Below are 18974 nucleotides of genomic sequence, written 5' to 3'. Positions count from 1 at the left end.
TTCCTAGCAGTGCGTGCATTTGCTCTGTAGGCATTGCTTTGTGTAATCACAGTAACATATAATATGCTGTACTATTTGTTATTTTAAGATCACAGGTTTGAAACCGTAGTTTACCATATCTGGAATAGTTTAAACAGAAAGCTTCTTATAAGACAAATCTTCAGCTGGTGCAGTTATTTCTGATCTTCTGTTTTTAGCCTCCTCCCCCCTTTTCTGGGGTGGGGAGCAAATTCAAAAGCGGAGGGCATGGGAAAAAGAATATGGACTTCCACTTCCTTCATGGGCTGCTTCTCTCAGCCAGTTGTGGTGAACATTTTGGCAGGTTTTCAGACCAAAATAGCATTGTAGCCCAACCAAAAAGATTACATTGCCCCTTTTACCAAGATGGGAGTACATGTACTAACCCACTGGTTGTGTGTGTTATCTGTGTCCTCTGTGCCTGAGCCACAAGGGGTGTGAGTCTGTTGCAGCCCACAGTATGGCGCCTAGCCGGAGACTTCTGTGTTTAGCTTTGGAGGCTCCTAGCTCATCCCCCAATGTGTCAGCCAAGATGGCGGCTGTCACAGTGTCATCTGGTCACAGCAAAGAGGGTCAGGAGATGAAACAAGACATTGGTGTGTCAAAAACTATTCTTTGGGAAAAGATAGTTTGTATGTAAAAATGGAACGTGCCAAAAGGTGCTTCTGTACGACACCATGTAATTTTTTTAATAGATTGTTTTGGACATAATGCATTTGGTAGACATTTCTGTAAACAAGGAAAAATGTATAATTTGACTGAAATATTCCTGAAAAGCAAAACTGGCAGTTGACACACATGTTGATGGAAACTCACATTGGCCAAATGAGATTCTAACTTCTGGTTGTCTAGAAAGGGATACTGTGTGTTCAGCACCAAAGTCAGTTCTGCCTGCAATACCTTGGCTGCCAAGAATGCCTGCCTAGAATATAACAGGAATTGTTGTAGAGTCTTTAATGCAAAGCCAACATGATGGTTGAATACTAATGTGTGAGGACAACATTCTGCCTGCAAACTACTCCCATTTTAAATTCCTTTCCATTGACTATGAATGTTCAGAGCTGACTATGAAACTGAGATTGGGGAAGGAGGTGGAGGAATAATTAGTAATGAGAGAGCAGTTGGCTCTGTCAGAAAACCAGATAAAATACATGTACACCAGATAAACATAATCAAGTGTCGATGCCAAATTTTACTGGATATAAAACTGGTTGAATTGTTGAATTTATTCCTAATTCCAAATCCCTTGTTCCCACTTACGAAGTTAGCTTCTCTAACCATAGTATGATCTAGACTATAACCAATGGAAGGTAGGAGAATTTAATCATACATTTTTTTAAAAATTTTCATCTGAGTCACCAAGCAATTAGCAGAGACTTACCAAATCCATACCAAGTTAAAATACAGTTGAATTACAAGTAGAATCATAGTCCACACAGCTCCATAACTTGTTCAAAAATCAATTCTTTCTTATGTATGGAGAGGTCTCCCCTCTGTATCATTAGGCTCCTCGGTTTTTATTTTTCTATGAAAAAAGAACAGGAGTACTTGTGGCACCTTAAAGACTAACAAATTTATTTGAGCATGAGCTTTCGTGGGCTACAGCCCACTTCTTTGGATACACAGAATGGAACATATATTGAGGAGATATATAGATAGATAGATAGATAGATATACACATACAGAGAGCATGAAAAGGCAGGAGTTGTCTTACCAACTCTGAGAGGCCAATTAAGTAAGAGAAAAAACTTTTGAAGCGATAATCAAGATAGCCCGTACCGACAGTTTGATAATGAAACCTGTCATTTTTCTATGAAGATCTCTGGAATCTCCACAGAACCTTCTGTATACTTAGCAAAGGAGTTGCCTTAGTGCCAATAGATGCATTTTTTTATTATTATTTTGAAAGGGGCTATACTGAAAATTTTACCATACGCTGTTGCTTTTCACTTCTCTGACAACACATCTTGTAGCTGAGCAGATATATTTCTCTTGTACAAATAGAAGGGAGCCTATTTATAGAATATACACCAGGAGGTTTTTCTTAAATGGCAGAGGTGGTGCCACTGGCCTATAGAAATTCTTCTTCAGTATTTGCATGTTTGAAGGAAAGGCCTATTAATCATTTAGGCCTGGTCTACACTGGGGGGAGGTCGATCTAAGATATGCAACTTCAGCTACGAGAATAGCATAGCTGAAGTCGACGTATCTTAGGTCGAATTAAAATTACTTACTTTGCATCCTTGCGGCAGGCCACGGCTCCACCGTCAGCTTTGCTTCTGCCTCTCGCCAAGCTGGAGTTTAGCGGTTGATGGGAGAGCGATTGGGGATCAATTTATCGCGTCTACACTACATGCGATAAATCAATCCCCGATAGATCGATTGCTACCTGCCAATCCCGTGGGTAGTGTAGATGTACCCTTAGAGACCATTAAAAAGAGTAGTAATGATAAACTCTTGAAGTTGGACGACTTAAAACAGGAAGCTGCTTGATCCTTCCCTTTCTCTTCTTCAACTAGCCTTCCACATTCTTTGTTCTGGCTCTTCCCCCTCAACAGCACTTGTAACTTATTTTGTTAATGTAACTTTAGTTTTGATAGAGGTGATGCATCGGAGTTGTGAACAACAATCTGATCATTAAAGAAAGCAGCTTGGATGACATCACCACAAGAGTTTGATATCACTAAGACCTGTGAGAAGTAAATGCAGGTTTCTTCATGGTTTAACTATAGTATTTTATGTCACATGAATCTGGCTATATATTTTGGCATTACACATTTTGTTTTGGCGTAGGAGTAGTTATATTGATGTCCAACTAGGAGGTTGCCGAGTTGAATCTTATTACAGAAAGTTTAAATAAATAAACCCTGATGAGAGCTACTGTTAAATGTGGCTGGATTTCAGATCCTTTTCATGCTTTCATTCACGCATAACTTTACTCGCTTGAGTATCAGAGGGGTAGCTGTGTTAGTCCGGATCTGTAAAAGCAGCAAAGAGTCTTGTGGCACCTTATAGACTAACAGACGTATTGGAGCATGAGCTTTCTTGGGTAAATACCCACTTCGTCGGATGCAAGTGGGTATTCACCCACGAAAGCTCATGCTCCAATACGTCTGTTAGTCTATAAGGTGCCACAGGACTCTGCTGCTTTTACTCGCTTGAGTAAGCCTGCTGAAGTCAATAAGACTACTCCACATTAGTGAAATGTTTGTAGGATCAGGGCTCAAATTAAGGAGAAAAACTGTTGATCTTGTCCCTTACAGTTCTGAGTCAATTCTTGAGCTCATTCTCAGTTCTTACTCATGCGTTGGGAAAATTCCCACTGAAGTTATGTGGCACCACATGTGTAGATTATGAAGTCTTCCTTCTAGTATTTATGTAAATTAATTATTTGTGATGCTGGTAGACCCTAGAGGACCCACCTGAAATTGGAGTCCCATTGTGTTAGGCACACAAAGATTGAAGACGCAGGCTGTGTCTTCACTGCTAAAAAAAGGTGTGTTTTTACCATAGAATAATTAATGTGCTTTAGCTATGCTGCTGTCAAATCCTAGAGGAGACACGGTATCTGTAGTTTTTACTGTGAGGTCAACCATAGTCAGGACAGAATGTTGACCTCACCTCGCTACCTCGTGGTAAAAGCTACAAGGGCCTTGTCTCTCTGCTAGGGTTTTACAGAGGGATAGCAAATGCATGTTAATTGTCTTGCTGTAAAAATCTCATCTGGTAATGAAGACAGCCACAGAGTAAGAGACAATCCCTGCCCCAAATTGCTTACAATCAAAATAAGCAGGACAGAAAAAGGTGAGGGCAAGGGATATAACAATCAAGCAGTGTGCATAACGTAGTGATTTCCTAGCACCATATTAGTTCCATGATTTTTTTTAGTTTGGATTTTTGTTTAACTTTTTAGAGGTAGGAAGATTCTTGGAGCTCACATAACAAGAGGGGGTATGGTGTCACGTGAGTCCTGAGGTTCCTGGGTGGTGATCTCTGGCTACACTGTTTTGGGGTTTAGGGGGAAACGGGTAGTGTAGTATTATGTAATTTATGTAGTAGTGTAAAGTGTGATTTACCTGTTGGTTAACCAGTATATCATTGTTTTGCATGGATAGGAGGGACTGTATCTCTCTCTGTTTTTTTAATCATGTTTTTAAAAGTTGTAATTCACAATATTTTGATGCCAAACCAATGAATCACCAACTTGGGATTCCTTGTAATTCACTGATGTGGCATCATGATCAATAATTGCAACATATAATTCAAACGGTGGGCCAGCCCCAGGGGAGTACTTCTAAAAGCCGCAGCTGGTTACAAAAATGAGCCTGCCAAACAGCCATGGTTTTCATAAGCCTTTGCTGGGTTTTTTTTGCCCCTCTTATGTTTTGATTTAAAAGGCCAACTTGAGGTGTCCTGATTCACCACAAAATATTGTTTGCATTCTCTTCCCCTTGCAATCACAGGCCTTATCTCAAAGCTGACTTGCACCTGAGGGAACCTTTTGTCCAGCCTTTGATAGATCTCTTCTTTGAGCCAGGCTGGACAGGTCATTTAAGTGAATGTGAACCCTGGGTATCTTAAATTTGGGGCCAAATTATCTACTGATTTTTAATTGGCAAAGCTGTAATGAAGTTAGTGGCGCTCTACCAATTTACATGAGTGGACACGGCCTGTGGACTGGAGTTTGAGTTTATTGGGGAAAAACTGTTGCCCCAGAGAATGAAGGAATGATTTCCAGTGAGTACTAAAAATGTATTTAAATGGGCTAATTTTTAGACTTGTCATTTATCTGTACATGTTTATGAATGACAAAATAATGCAAAAGTTCCTTGGCTGTAAATGTGTAAGTCTCTCTAAAGGAAACCCGTTATACTTTATTTTCACTGGTACATTGTACTCGTTTATTCTAGTCGTTCAATGATTCCTTGGGCTTTGTTCAGCTTCCTTGAACTTTTTTTATTTGGCTTTGAGTGTCCCAAGTGTGTTTGGAATCTGTGTCCATCCCTGCAATATCGCTGATACTTTCTTACACTGTGTTCCTCTGGCCTTGAAGTATTTTTCTTATGTTCCTGTTATCCTTGGATATTCCAGTGACCCTTTCTGTTGGCTCATCAAATCATTTTCACTGCTCGTTTAGTCTCCTAAGCTGCTGAGAAGAGAGTATTGAACTAAAATTAATCCTGTATTGCAATTTATTTGAGCTCTGGGGAAAAGATATTATTCAAGCCAGTTATCAGCTGTGCGTATGTGCATGTGCGTGTACATTTAAAATGTATTACGTATATTGTATATGATACATACATATAACTTATACACCAGAGGATTTGTATTATAATTTGTTTATTCAGTAGAACATTCATCAAAAGTTATTTTTCTAAGTGCTTCAGCAGATTTTACAATAGACTGATTTCTCTTCAAATATTGGTTCTTAGCTACCTCTGACGGTTAGCGGAATATAAGCAGGGGGTTTTTAACTAAAATTTGCAGATCTCCCTAAAATAGTTGGTATTTCATCCTCATGAAATAAATTTATGAAGCCAGGAAAGAACCAATAAAAAGCTTCAAAATCTTTGAGGCATTTTCTGGCAAAGCATGGTGCTTCACGAGAGGAGAAATGTGTTTTGGATTAGAATCAGATGTGCAAACTTGCCTTTGCGTGTAACACCATAGAGGTTCTGTCCAAGTAAGACAGTTTTTAGAACTGATTGCTGGTTTCATTGAATGTGAACTGTTCATCCCACTGCTGTTTTTCAGAACAAGAAGAAAACTTCGAGTTTATCATCGTTTCCCTCACCGGCCAGACCTGGCACTTTGAAGCGACCACATATGAAGAAAGAGATGCGTGGGTACAAGCCATAGAGAGTCAGATTCTGGCCAGTTTACAGTCCTGTGAGAGCAGTAAGAATAAGGTAAGATGCACAACATCACATTGAAAGTGAGCAAGGGCCATTGATCATTAGAGCGCATTCGGGATCTAGGGTATTGTGAAAAGTAAACATTCAGCAAGGTCCATGTACTTGTTGGGCACAGCTAAGGAAAAGGAAACCATGCAAACTTGTATGCTTCCAAAATAATATGAGACATATTTTATCCTGTTGCACATTCTGATTTTATATTTAAATAATTAAAATTATGTAATTTTTTTTGTCTTTTCCATCTCTCATAATTTCAGATGTAGAATATTAATCTTTTGGTTGGATCATTTGCTCTAACAATACAAACTGTATTCTGGTGGGGAGGTCTATGGGAAAGCCTTTAAGAGCTGAGAAAAGAACAGCTTATTTACAAGCTAAGTCACTACTGGGCTTCTCCATGGCAATGTTCCATTAAATGCTCTGGATTACTTAATAGTAATGTGCACTGCTATCCCTGTTAGTAGGAGCAGACTTGTGTCTAAGGTGGTACACGTTTCAGAAGTAATGATCACAATTATTCTAGTATCCAAATTCTGTTTTTGTGAAACTACTGTGTGGTTTTTCTTTCCTTTAATTAAATGTAATTCATTCTTTGTGGTTTTGTTATTAGGCCAGGCTCAGGGGGAACCAATCAGGAAGCAAAAGCATGGTCCTTTTTGTGGTGTTCTGGGGATAGGCTTCCCCCATCACATTCATATTTGGCACAAGCAATTTCTTCTGCTTTCTCTGCAAAAGTAAACTCTGATACCTCCCCCAACCCAAACAGTTTCATTCTGTAGAGGGCTGACAGTTTGCTATTCTTGAGCCTCTTGATTTTTCAAACATTTAATAACTAGAACACAAGAGGTGAGCGGGGAGATTATTTTCACAGACCTGTAGATCCTTTTGCTATCCATGTAAAGAAACTTCTTAATGATTTATGTTCTTTTTTGTCATTAAGTAGGGGACCTATATTTTGAAATGACTGCCTTTTTTTATTACCTCTATAATCAGGGTAAACCAGACCAAAGTAATTATCATCGTCATGTCATTTACTTCCTATTTTTTTAAAAATTGACTTTTGATATCTGAGGTGGAGAAAAATCACTTTTATTTCTCTGTGGCCTGTCTTCACTGAGATCAGTACATTACAACAAGATAACCATGGAAATTAGGCTGCAAACATTAGTACAAAATGTTAATATAATAGGAGGTAAAGAATACTGGTTTGAATATTGAATACACAGTAACTGAAGAGAGAATTACATTTTGGTTATATAAAGGCAAGAGACTAAAAAAAAAAGAAAAGACTTAAAAGTTGTATTTGTATGGAGGTTTTCTGGGAGAAGTTAGTTGGTGATTGGTCCTGCTTTGAGCAGGGGGTTGGACTAGATGACCTCCTGAGGTCCCTTCCTACCCTGATACTCTGTTAAGTTTTTATCATTCACCTCTGGAACTAGGGCTCAAGAAGCACTTGGAAGGCATAAGTGAAATGAATTAGATTATCTTAGGGCTCAGTGGCCTGTTGACAGAGCAGAAGTATATATGTGAAACTATTATATATATGACCTGTTTGAGCTCTCATTTAATTGAGTGGCAATAATTTGGTGCAGTTAGCACTTTTTGCCTAGGAGAGATTGCAAGATTTAGCTGGTTTTGAGGCAGAGCTACCTCTACAGGGGCAATTGTCTTTCCAGGTCAAAGTAGAGGTTATGGGCAGGCCACAGTGGAAAGAAACACCCATTGTAGCCATCTGATTAAATCTGATCTTTTGATGATAAAAGGCTTTCAGTTCAGATTCCTTTGCAGACCATCCCTTAGTCTTCATGTACACAAGCATACATACCAGTAAAAAATAATAATAATAATAATAATAATAATAAAGGGTTTATAAATAAAGTTATATAATTTATCTCCAAAAAGTACTTTGCATGTGATCATAAATGCTGTGCTTCATTTTTCAGCTCAACTTTCCTCTACACAATCCCATTATTGGTCAGAATCCAGTCCAATATCTCATAAATTCACAGACTTCCTGTGTTCTATGCAGGGAGCTTCAATAAAAGTTTGAGCTGTCAGAAATATGGATGAAAATGGGTAGCTATGCTTGTCAGGCACTGAGCTGCAGTACTTAAAGATGCCAAAGGATCAACTCTTTGAGAAGCAAACTAAAGATGTCCAATTCCCTGATCATGTTCATTCAACCCTGATCTGAACTTTCTTTTTTTCTTTTTTTTTTTTTGCTTTTCACATTGCTGACAATTGTGTTGTCTAAACCTTTTCATTGAGTTCTTATTTCTTGTGTGTGTGTTTCTTTAAATATACACAGTCCCGACTGACAAGTCAGAATGAGGCCATGGCCCTTCAGTCAATAAGAAACATCAGAGGCAATTCTCACTGTGTGGACTGCGAGGCACAAGGTAAATATAGCCGTTGCTATAGAAGGACTGTTGTTATCCTTGGCTTTATAAAGCTTACGTGTTCTCTTTGGTCCAGGGTTACGTGAACACCTGTTCTGATTCTTTTCCTCTTGGTATTGTATTCCACATCCCTTTGCAAGCTTGGTGTTCATTATGAAGGTTGATTAGTCAGGTTTACTTTACATTAATTTGTTATTAATACATGCTATGCTATAATAAGCCCTGATTTTTCGCCTGTATTTCATCTGTCACATTAAACATAAGTTCATATGTTTTGTCTTCGAAGTTGCAGAAAAAATGGTTTTGTTTCATATTTCTTTTCAACATAAGATGCTACCATTGTCCTCCAATAAGGAAAAAAAAAATCATGTGCCCTAGCAATGTTAGAGGTGTAAAGCTTTGCTTGAGCTTTCTGCAGTTTTCATATTACTGACAAAGGAAAATAAAACATTCGCTAGTAGTGGAATGCTACAAAATTGATTTTGTATTTCTTTCCCTTAGTGCTTTTTTTAAATTCTGAATTCTTTCAAAATATACGGACTAACAGTTAGCAAAGGATTAGCCAGTTTAATTTCAGAGGTGCTGTTCTCCCTGCTTCTAGGGGTTTGTAAGTCAGCTATAAAAATTAGCTCAGGGCTAAAACTTAACAATACAAGGTCCCAGCTGAGAAACAATCAATTGGAGAAATAGGACGAAAGGGTATTTGAAAATTCTTACTTCTTTTACGTTTGAAAATCATACTCATTTCTTTTAATTGTACAAGGACCAAAAGTGAAAATTTAGTAATTTCTGTTGCTTTTTTGTGCTTTTATCTTAAAACTGAGATTTTATAGACCCGATGTTTTATAAACTTGTCTATGTAGTTATCAACTTAAATCTTTGTAGCACCTTCCCTAGACTTAATGCAGAAGCTTTCACACACTTAATACACTGTCCATATAATGAACAATAAAACTGATCTCAATAATCCCCCAAGAAACTCACCATAACCCTATCCTATCAGCCTGCTTCTTCCTCACGTAGCTTGGAGGGGATGTGGGTATCAAAAGACTACTGGAAATTTAGAATAGAAAGCTAATGTGTAACAAAAACATTTAAATGTCCCTGTTACTTTAGAAAGAAATGTTTTACTTTTTAAAAATGTGAGTAGAGTCCACTAAGATCCTCTGTTTTCTCCCTTTCATTGCCCCTTCAGAGGGCCCAGTTCATGCCAACACCTCCTTGCAATTAAGGGAGGCTTGACATTACTTCCATTGAAATCTATCAGATATTCATAGGTTGTTGAGAGTGGGTCAAGAGTAATGCCAGGAGCTGAGCATGCTGGTTCTGTAGTGTTGGCCTAGTTGGCTTGGACACTGAGTACTAAAGCGCTGGATCTTAATTTAGATACCGTCAAGGCAGCATATTGACCTGCTCTGCACAGATCTTTGGTGTAAATTTTACAGATACTTTTTACAGGGACTTTACATTCTATAAGCCAGTAATCCAAAAAAGAAGAATATATATGATAAACTAATGGGTTTGTTGCTTTAGGATATATTCTATCATAGACAGACTAAAACAATTGTTTATTAAAGCATCTTTCCTGTCATTATGGTTATCAATGTTGAGATTTACTCAGCGACTGATAGAGCTCAAGTGAAGTATATATAATATACATACAAAAATGGCTCATTCTATACGAGTGCTGAGAAACTGCCTAAATACGTATTTTGTTCATTCAAAATACTAATGTGTGTCAGTAAACTACATTGCTCCTGTCTTTTACTTTATAGGATTTCACTAACACCTCACTCCAGTTGCCCAGAACAGGCTAGAAGGGGGGTATATGATACCTTCACAGGTCTACCTCATAGACCTTGCTGCTAAAGTTCAAGCAGTCAGTTATTAGCATACTCAAAGGCTTAGCTCGGAAGTTCTGTGGGAGGGGCAAGTGGCTAAAAGTCTCCATTTCGAGGTCACCATTAAATGTGAAGCTTTTATTTTGAAAAGGAATTCTTCCAGCCTGCATTCTGAGAGAGCATCTTTAAACAGCATTTTGCCTTCCTGGGCCTGCCAGGGTCTCTTTCTTCAAGCCTTGCTTTTGTAGGTCCCCATTTCTGGCATGTATGCACGCACTCCAAACACTAGCGCTCAGAACACTTTGGAAAGCAATGGCCATTATGGGCCAAGTCTGCACCCTCACAAATCCAAATATTTAGAAGCAATGGGATGCATAAGAGATTGCATCCCCCCAACCAGCCTTCAATTCCTTTCAACTACTACCAACAGCTTCATGGTCAGAATCCTCATTCACCCTGTTTTTCCAATGTTCTCATCAGTTACCTTGTTAGCAGTTGGTTTTAGTGATTTAGGTTCTATTGGTGTTACTACTTTTGTGTTTTATTGGTTAGGAATGGCCATTGCTGGGTTCCAGCAGCCTGGCTCTTTAGAAGCCTTGGACTTAGGTTTTATCAGTGCCCTTCTCTTCTGTTCCCACGTCAGCACAGAGTGATAGAATAGGTGTCCCAGGGCAGAACACTGTACCTTGTGCATGACTCAGATGTCATTGCCAGACCAGAGTATTTGCTGTGTCTCAGAAGGACGCTGTTGTGGCAGTGCACAGCTTGTGTTGCCTTATCCCAGAGGATATGAAAGGAATTGGAATCCCTGCTTTGACTTCCTTCTCGAGGAGCCACATCAGACAAGTGGTGCTGCTGAGGAAAACCCAGCTGAGTCTGTGCCCCAAAGTGCTTTGGCTCTTTCCGTGAAGAGGCCTAAGGGGAGATCCAAGGATAGATCTGAGTCAGGTCCAACACCTTCAAAGAAGCTCCCAAGAGTCATGGGTCCAGTGAGCTTAGAGTCTCCAAGATCATAATGAAGAAGAAAAAAGAAGAATGGATGTGATAGCAGTTTGGCACAGGGCAAATCTTCTAATCCAAAGGAGCTGGGACAGTTAATATCTTGGTACTATATGCCCTTTTTTTAGATGATGACCAATCTGATTGTAGTTCTCTTCCAGGTGAAGAGAAGGAGGAACTTCTTGGCAGAGATAATGACTCTGAGCATCTCCTTCATCTTGATGCAAAAGTATTTGTATCGCCATTACCTCTTGTGGATTTCAAAACTTTTCAGAACGTCTTACACATGTGCTGAAGCTTTTAATCCGGAAATACCAATAGTTCTACAGAGGTCACATTTGCTGTTTGACATACTGGAGAAAAAACAAACGGGAAGAATGGCTCATCCAATAAATATAGCTCTGCTTGAACAGTTCGAGACCTTTGGCTCATTCTAGCATTATCTTGCCGTATCCAAAAAGGAGAAGAGAACCAATCATGTCCATACAAATGGCTTTGAGTATTTTTACAATACTCTAACCCCAGGATTATTGGCGGTATCAACAGGGAGTGAAGCAGGTTGGTCCAAAAAGTCCTTTTGATTTGCACCTTCTGAAGAAGACAGCAAGTGTATTGTCAGTTATCAAGCTCTACTTGATAGGTATGTTTTTTCACCCTGTATCAGCGGTGAACCTTTTTTGCAACACATGACATGAAATTACAAGGGAAATACTCACTTTCATGTGGCATGCTGGAGGTGCAGAGGTCAGTGGCACTTCTGCTATGTTAAATTTCAGAAGAGAGCTTTTCTGTGCTCTTATTTGTATTTTACAGCATCACACATGATGAACTCCATATCATTCACCCATCAGTTCCTGATGTCTGCCTTTAAATTCGTTTGAGAACAATTGTTCAGAAGAGTGCATTGAAACAAAGGTCATCAACAACACTATTGCTTTTTTTTCATAGAATCAAAAAAAATCAGACCATTTGTTCCAAGCTTGCAAAACTTTGTTTTTGAGACTGGATTGATTATTTAATTCAATCCTGTCCCTTTCTTGATTTTCTTGTTGGAACTGAGGTCAACAGCCTTGGTTTTGTTGGGGTCATTTCCCAAGACCTCAGCCATCTCATTCTTAAGTCTGTCCATATCTACTCACTTAAGATCTGTAATCTTCATACATGACCATATTTTCTAGCTATTGAAACTCGAGATACCATACTGAAAAGATTTCTAGTGACTTCTTTATTGTATTAGAGTTTGGTACTCTACTTTGATGTTACTACCATTGTCCAGGGAAGTAGATGAATATTTCTTCAGCAGAGGATAGCGAAGGTGAATTTTAACAATGCTCAAAGACAGTCTAGGTCTCCTGTCATCTTGCCATCTGGGATCCAACACAGAGATCTTTAGTCTTGGCATGTGCAATTATTAAAAGATCTCTGAGAAGACTAAGCTAAATATTTCCTTAACTGTGAGCTAGCTCGTTTTGAGCTAGCTCTATTCTTAATTTTTGTGCAAATAAATCTGCTGAAGCCACCTTTTGAGTTTCTTGCAGAATGTTCTCCTTTCCACTGGAGCTTGGAGACATTTTTAGTGGCAATCACTTCTGCAAAGAAGAGTCTGAGAGATACAAGACCTGAGGACTGATTCTCAGTGTTTCATAAGAAAATACTGTAAATTCTTTACTAAGGCCCTGATAAGCAAAGCACTTATATATGTACTTAAATCCCATTTATTTCATTGAGGGTTGAGCACATGCTTAAGTGCTTTGCTGAATCAAGGCCTATGATGGTTTCATATGTTCATTTACAACACTCTATAAACGTGCTAATAGTTTTTCATAAGTCTGACATGCTACCCCAGGAAGCCAGATTACATAGTGTGGATGATGAAAGAGAGTGCATTTGTAGAACAAACATATTTGCCTATCTTTGATACAGTCTGTGGCTTGTGGGGATAGATCTAAGGGAAGTCCACCTGTACTCAGAGAGAGTCTCTAAATAGGTGAGACTGTGTATTAAATGTTGCTACGGCCTTACCTCCAAAACTTGAGGATGCTGAGCCATATTCTGTTAGATCTCAAGCAAATTTTACCACATACTTGAGGGATGACTGTCACAGAAATATATAATGCTGATATTTGCAGTTCTGTTCAGGTTTTTTGCACCACTGTTCACTTAATCTGGTTACTTGATATGATGCCCAGTACAGAAGAGCTGTCTTGCCATTTTTATTTAACAAATATGCCTCAAAACCACCTCCTTTATAAGTTACTACTACTTGATAATCTTTCAGTGCAGATACATCTGAAGAACTTTGGTTCTTTGAGATAATTGCCTATGTAGATCCACATTCCCACTCTGCTTGCTCATGTAGTCAGAAAAGAAACTTTATATATCCTCACTTCTGAGTATCACAAGGCCTAAAATAGAGTACGGAGCTGCAGTTTCCCCTTTGCGTGTTAGCAATATCATTAGTGTTGGCAGAGAAACACAGAACCCTGAACTTGGGCTTTCGCAGGTTAGTGAAAAAGATTTTATTCCAAGTTGAAATCGTTTGTAAATTGTAATTTAACAACACATTCTCTTACTAATTTAGACCTTAAACAATTACTTTTTTTAATCTTTTCAGCTAGCTTTCAATACTACACAAGTCCCCCAATGTACTGTTTGAGACATGAAAATTCTCTCTTAAAGATGACTGGAGGGTGAGGGAAAATAATGTGTGCCTTCTGTAGATCCTGTATGTTGTACAAAGAATACATGAAAGGAATAGCAAGTCGTGTCTTCCTTGTTTTCACAGGACTCATTGGAAATCTAAGATTTGTACTGCACTTTCTCAACACTTAATCAAAGGACTAGGAATGACAATGAAGCTTTAACAAATAATTCTGTTCTTCTGTTTGAACTAAATTTTTAAAAAAAATCTTTATTAGGGCTGTTCAAAACATTTCCATCAACTTTTTTGGAGGGAAAATTGGGTTTTCAATTAAACAAAAAATGTATGGAAAGTGTCTGCCTTCCTTGAAAATATTTGAATTTTTGTCCAAAACCCAAATTTTTTGGCTGAAAACCAGAAAATATTTTCAGTTTTTGGCAGTTTTCAGTGGCAGAAAAATTTTCAGTTTCTGTTGCAGAAAATTCAGAAAAAAATTGTTGTTCTTGAAATTGAAATTTCCTACACCAGTGGGGGAATCTCATTTTCTGACCAGTGTTAAAATTTACATAGTGTGAATAAAAATCTCCTGCCCTTTGAACCAGGTTTTTCCTGCTTGATATTGTGATATCATACTAGCTCTTCAGATCTCCATAGTGTCTATCAGGAAAAGAATGGTAGACAATATCTGACATCAAGAAAAGCTCCTCCAAATATCCTTTCTTGGAAGTGTTTCATTGCATGTGTTAAAATTAATATTTGTTCAAGAGAGGTTCGGACAAACTTACATTTAAATAACACAGCATGGTTATAAAAATGAAACATCTTGGGAAATGACTTTGAATTTCTTGGCTTTTGCCAGGTTTGTCATAGCCTTGTCTTTTGGGGGGTAATTTTTTTTCTGTAGAATTGTTCTTGCTAGTACACTTAAAAAAATTGCAAATTTTCATCTTAGTACTTATCTCCCTGATCTTAGAGATGAACACATACCCCACTGCATGGTAGATGTAAAAGTCGTAAGTAGGTGATAAAATAGATGGTTATTAAGGAGTTGATATAGTTAGCAACAGCAACATTGTATCAAGTAACTTTTTCTTTTGTAGTAATTGGCTACAAGTGGTTCCAGTTACCCAAGGAGGAGCTTTTTCTACCACTTCATCTGAGCTACCTGCTACACTCTTTTTATCTTCCCTATTGCTTCTTTTCTCTTTAGAATCACAGGTTCTCATAGTCTGTTGGGGTGTTGCATGTGCCTTCCTTTGAGACCACAACTATTTCTCTGTTGCAGGAATGGCACATTGAGAGGGCTAGACCTAGGAACCAAATTTTTGCCTCCACTTCTTGTCAGGCTTCCTAACAGTGCTGTGAGACCAAGAGACCTGAATATTACTCCTCTTGCTTCCCCAGCCAAAATCATTATCCATAAGTTCTTCAGTTCTGAGAGGGGTTTAGAATGTGTCACAAGGAATTTTGTTTCGGTTTTTTTTAGTGATTGTTTGTGTCTGTCTTCCTGTAGACCCTGACTGGGCCAGCCTGAATCTGGGAGCCCTCATGTGTATCGAATGCTCAGGTATACACCGGAACCTTGGCACACACTTGTCACGTGTCCGGTCACTTGACCTGGATGATTGGCCTATAGAACTCATCAAGGTGATGTCATCCATTGGGAACGAACTAGCAAACAGTGTCTGGGAGGAGAGTAGCCAGGGACGTATGAAACCCTCTTCAGACTCCACAAGGTAGGCTATTTTATTCCCTTTTGTGTACAATGCATCCACGTGTCAAAACTGTGACTAAGATTTTAAAAAATGAGTATCTAAAACTAGGCACATAAATACATATTTAGGCATCTAAATCTGTGCCTTGATTTTCAAGGGGAGCTTGCTGGGTCTTAGCACTTTTTACTTCATTTTGACTTCTAGGAGCCAAATTTCAGGCACCATTTTAGCATATGTCAGGTTAACGTGAAGTCTGACCAAAAAGTGCCAAAAATTGAGTGAGCTTGGTAACTTTTGTGCTGGCCAAGGCTGCCTCAGCAGTTTAGAAGTCTTGGAAACAGTGGGAAATTTAAGCCTCCCAAACTTTTGTTCCATCGTTTTCATTAGACTGTTTGTGTGTTTAGCTTTTGATAAACCAGTAAATCTGACCCTCTGGATACTTTACTGTAATTAGCAATGTGCTTTCCATAGTCACAAGCTAACCCAGCAAATTGCTGTCTTCTTTTACACCTAACTGTGAATTCTTGGGGATGGATGTTATTGCTCTTATTGTTCTGAGAGTTCTCTTCCAAATGAGGCTGTTTAATTTCCTTATGCAATGTATGTAAAGGAGTCAAACTTTTGGGTAAGTGTATGTTTTTCCATAACTAATACAATATTTTATCTACAAATCATAGGCCAGCATACAGAAGATCCTCTCACTATAGTTTATCCTAAAAGAAAACTAAGACTGTTTTTGTATTGCATCCATATTATCAGTGGCAAATGGCTTAGAAAAAAGTTTAAATGGTTTAGAAAGAAATGTTAACCGTGATGGGTGTTAAATGTAAGAGCTGATATTCACACTGAACAATTAAGAAATACTTGCTTGGCAGTCTCTATATCAGTAGAGCAGATTTCAGACATGAGGAGGAGCCTGGACTACCTTGCCCAGCTAGTCCAACCTTTTAAGTTGCCTTCAGAAGTGCATGTGTTGCAGTTGTCACAGTGCCACACTCCAGGGGGCTAGTGTGTAGAGCTGACTGCATCTGAGCACCGTTTAGTCCCCAGGTATCAGATATTACGATGGAGGTTTCGCACTTGCTGTCAGTGTTTGCCTCCTGGATGTAAGAGAATAAAATAGAAGGGTGACTTCTACTTTTTTTTTAAATGCATATGCTTCATTTCTGGAGTTTATTGTATCCAATACCAGATTTACTGAAAGGATAACTGAATCTATACCTGGGCCTCCTGCTACAGAAGATAAATAGATTTGTCCTGTTGACTGTAATAAAGTCACCCATATCTTACTGCATTATTTCGTTAGCACTGAAAAATGAATTTGTGGTGCCACCTTTGGTTCATCTTAGAGAATGAAGGCAGTGTATTAATCAGGCTATTTATATACATAACTGTCCATCTAAATATGTGCATACTCAGATATACACATGGAGTTCATATGCATAGAACCTGTATATGTGTGCATATATTTGTTACACAGATCAAATACATTAAGAATTTCACAAATTAAACTAGATCTATCTTAAAATATTACTAAATCAGCAGCATTATCTAATAACTGTCGACTTAATCTGAAGACATTGTTCTGTTGCTTTGTTTGATTATAGATCTTTAATAATGAGCCATTGGAAAGATTTATCGATTCCGAATATTAAAGATAGGCTTCACTCTCAATATTTCAATTCACAATGTTTTTAAAGATTGCTGTAAGGCTGGACATCATAAATGAAAGAAATTGTCTTGGTAAACCCAGGCCCCAAAAAAAGATCTCAATGGAAGGAGAACACTAGTGTTGAAGTCAAATAATTCAGTTCTCTGACAGTGGCTTGGTTGGAGGTTTGCATTGTCTCTTTATATTCCGTACTTAGAATTTATTTTAAGCTGTCCCTGCATCTACACAATTCCCTTATGTATGTATTTTATAGTGTAGTTTTCCAGCTGTTCTTGTATTCGTCAGTAACTTTTTTTTTTAGGTTAATTAAAAGTTAATACTTTTGAACACAGTGGTATCGTGAACATTTATAAATGCCCATTTCAGGCTCCGTGTGTGTGTGTATAAATATATATAATGGAGGCATTGGTAGCAACAGCATAGTTAAGGTTGTGCTGAAATTTTAGCTTAAAACAAGACTAACTTCCCTCTGTTACACACTTTAATTAATGATTTTGTTTCTCAGAATTTGGAACAATAACTCATCGTGGGACAATTGCATTTTTGATGGCCTTTAGTAAAATATTTAATAACTTTTGCACAGGAAAATTTTTAAATCCTCCTATTTTGAGGTTTAACCCTGTTCTGTGACATTTAGTTGGGTTCATCTGGTGTAAAATAATCATAATCATACTTGAAGTTTCACAGTTTTACTTACCACCTCTTGGACATAAGTTAGTCACTAGAATTTTAAATATAACAAATTATTCAGCTAGTAGTTGTGTTACTCCTGAGTTGAGTTTCACAAAAGAAGGCCAACAGCCAGACACTCTAGTATGGACGTGGAGTCTTGAGGAAAAAGTCCTATGATGGGACATGAGATAGGTTATGGACTTGGAGGGGAGAGCAGAAATCTAGATGGAGAACTGGATGTTATGAGTTGTAGTGGCTGGGTGACTTTATCATGGGGTTTGGAGGCTAAGAGCAGAAGGAGAAACCACTAGCAGAAGGAAAGTCAGTCTGCTCTGAGCCATAGCAAAGTGCTGCATGAGTTTCCCCTCCACACACTAAGGCTTATTGGTCCTTCATACAACTCAGAACCTGAGGTCTGCTGGCTGGCACATGAGGAGCCAGCAGCTCAGACACTCACAGCTTAGTGGCTACCCGTCCTAGTGAGCCATAGTAGCTCCATCGGGCAGAGGCGGGAGGGAATCACTAGTGCCTCCCTGCTTTCTCATCCTCCTGCACTTACCCATTCGTCCTCCACCCCGACATGGTCACTCATCTTTCATGGCCCCACCAATATCTCCACTTCCCCCATCCCACTCACTTCCTCTCTCTCCCACAGACCTGCTTAATTTCTCACATTTCCCACTCCACTCACCTCGCCCACTGACCCACACTCCCTCTTGCTTGCCACATACCCCTCTAGCCTCTGAGCAGGGCCTGCAGACACATGCTAGGAAATGCAGGAAGAGAGAATAACACTGGGGAACAAACAGTAGAAAAGAGTCAGAAGGATACGTAGTGTTTTCTCCCATTCCACCCTTCACGGTAACATGTCCTGGGTTTCATTTAGAAAACAGGTGGGAGTAGATTGGCTGGGGAGAGGTAAGGAATGAGGACCGTGGCTGACAACTTCACTCTAGCACAATGGAACTTTCTACATACTTGTAAAGCTCCTCTGTTCTAGAGATGCCAGCCCACGGCTGTGGAACTAACTCTCCCAGCAATGTTAGCCTATAGGGCTAGCCTGCTTGCTTACCCATTTATCTTTTCTTATGAGTTTAATCAT

General features: G+C 38.8%; 1 protein-coding gene across 4 annotated transcripts in view; it reads left to right on the top strand.

Annotated features, from left to right (window-relative positions):
• The window catches only part of AGAP1 (ArfGAP with GTPase domain, ankyrin repeat and PH domain 1), a 645107-nt gene that overhangs the window by 566697 nt on the left and 59436 nt on the right, over positions 1-18974 (top strand). For all 4 annotated transcript variants that reach the window (XM_045032567.1, XM_045032566.1, XM_045032565.1 and 1 more), the window contains 3 exons: positions 5773-5927; positions 8242-8332; positions 15327-15549. In XM_045032567.1, coding sequence (XP_044888502.1) covers positions 5773-5927; positions 8242-8332; positions 15327-15549 — 469 coding nt within the window. The remainder of the gene's footprint in view (positions 1-5772; positions 5928-8241; positions 8333-15326; positions 15550-18974) is intronic.

Source organism: Mauremys mutica, chromosome 10 (genome assembly GCF_020497125.1).
Source record: "Mauremys mutica isolate MM-2020 ecotype Southern chromosome 10, ASM2049712v1, whole genome shotgun sequence".
Classification (NCBI taxonomy): Eukaryota; Metazoa; Chordata; order Testudines; family Geoemydidae; genus Mauremys; species Mauremys mutica.
The sequence above is the reverse complement of the archived record's forward strand: the minus strand, read 5'-3'. Positions and strand labels throughout refer to the sequence as shown.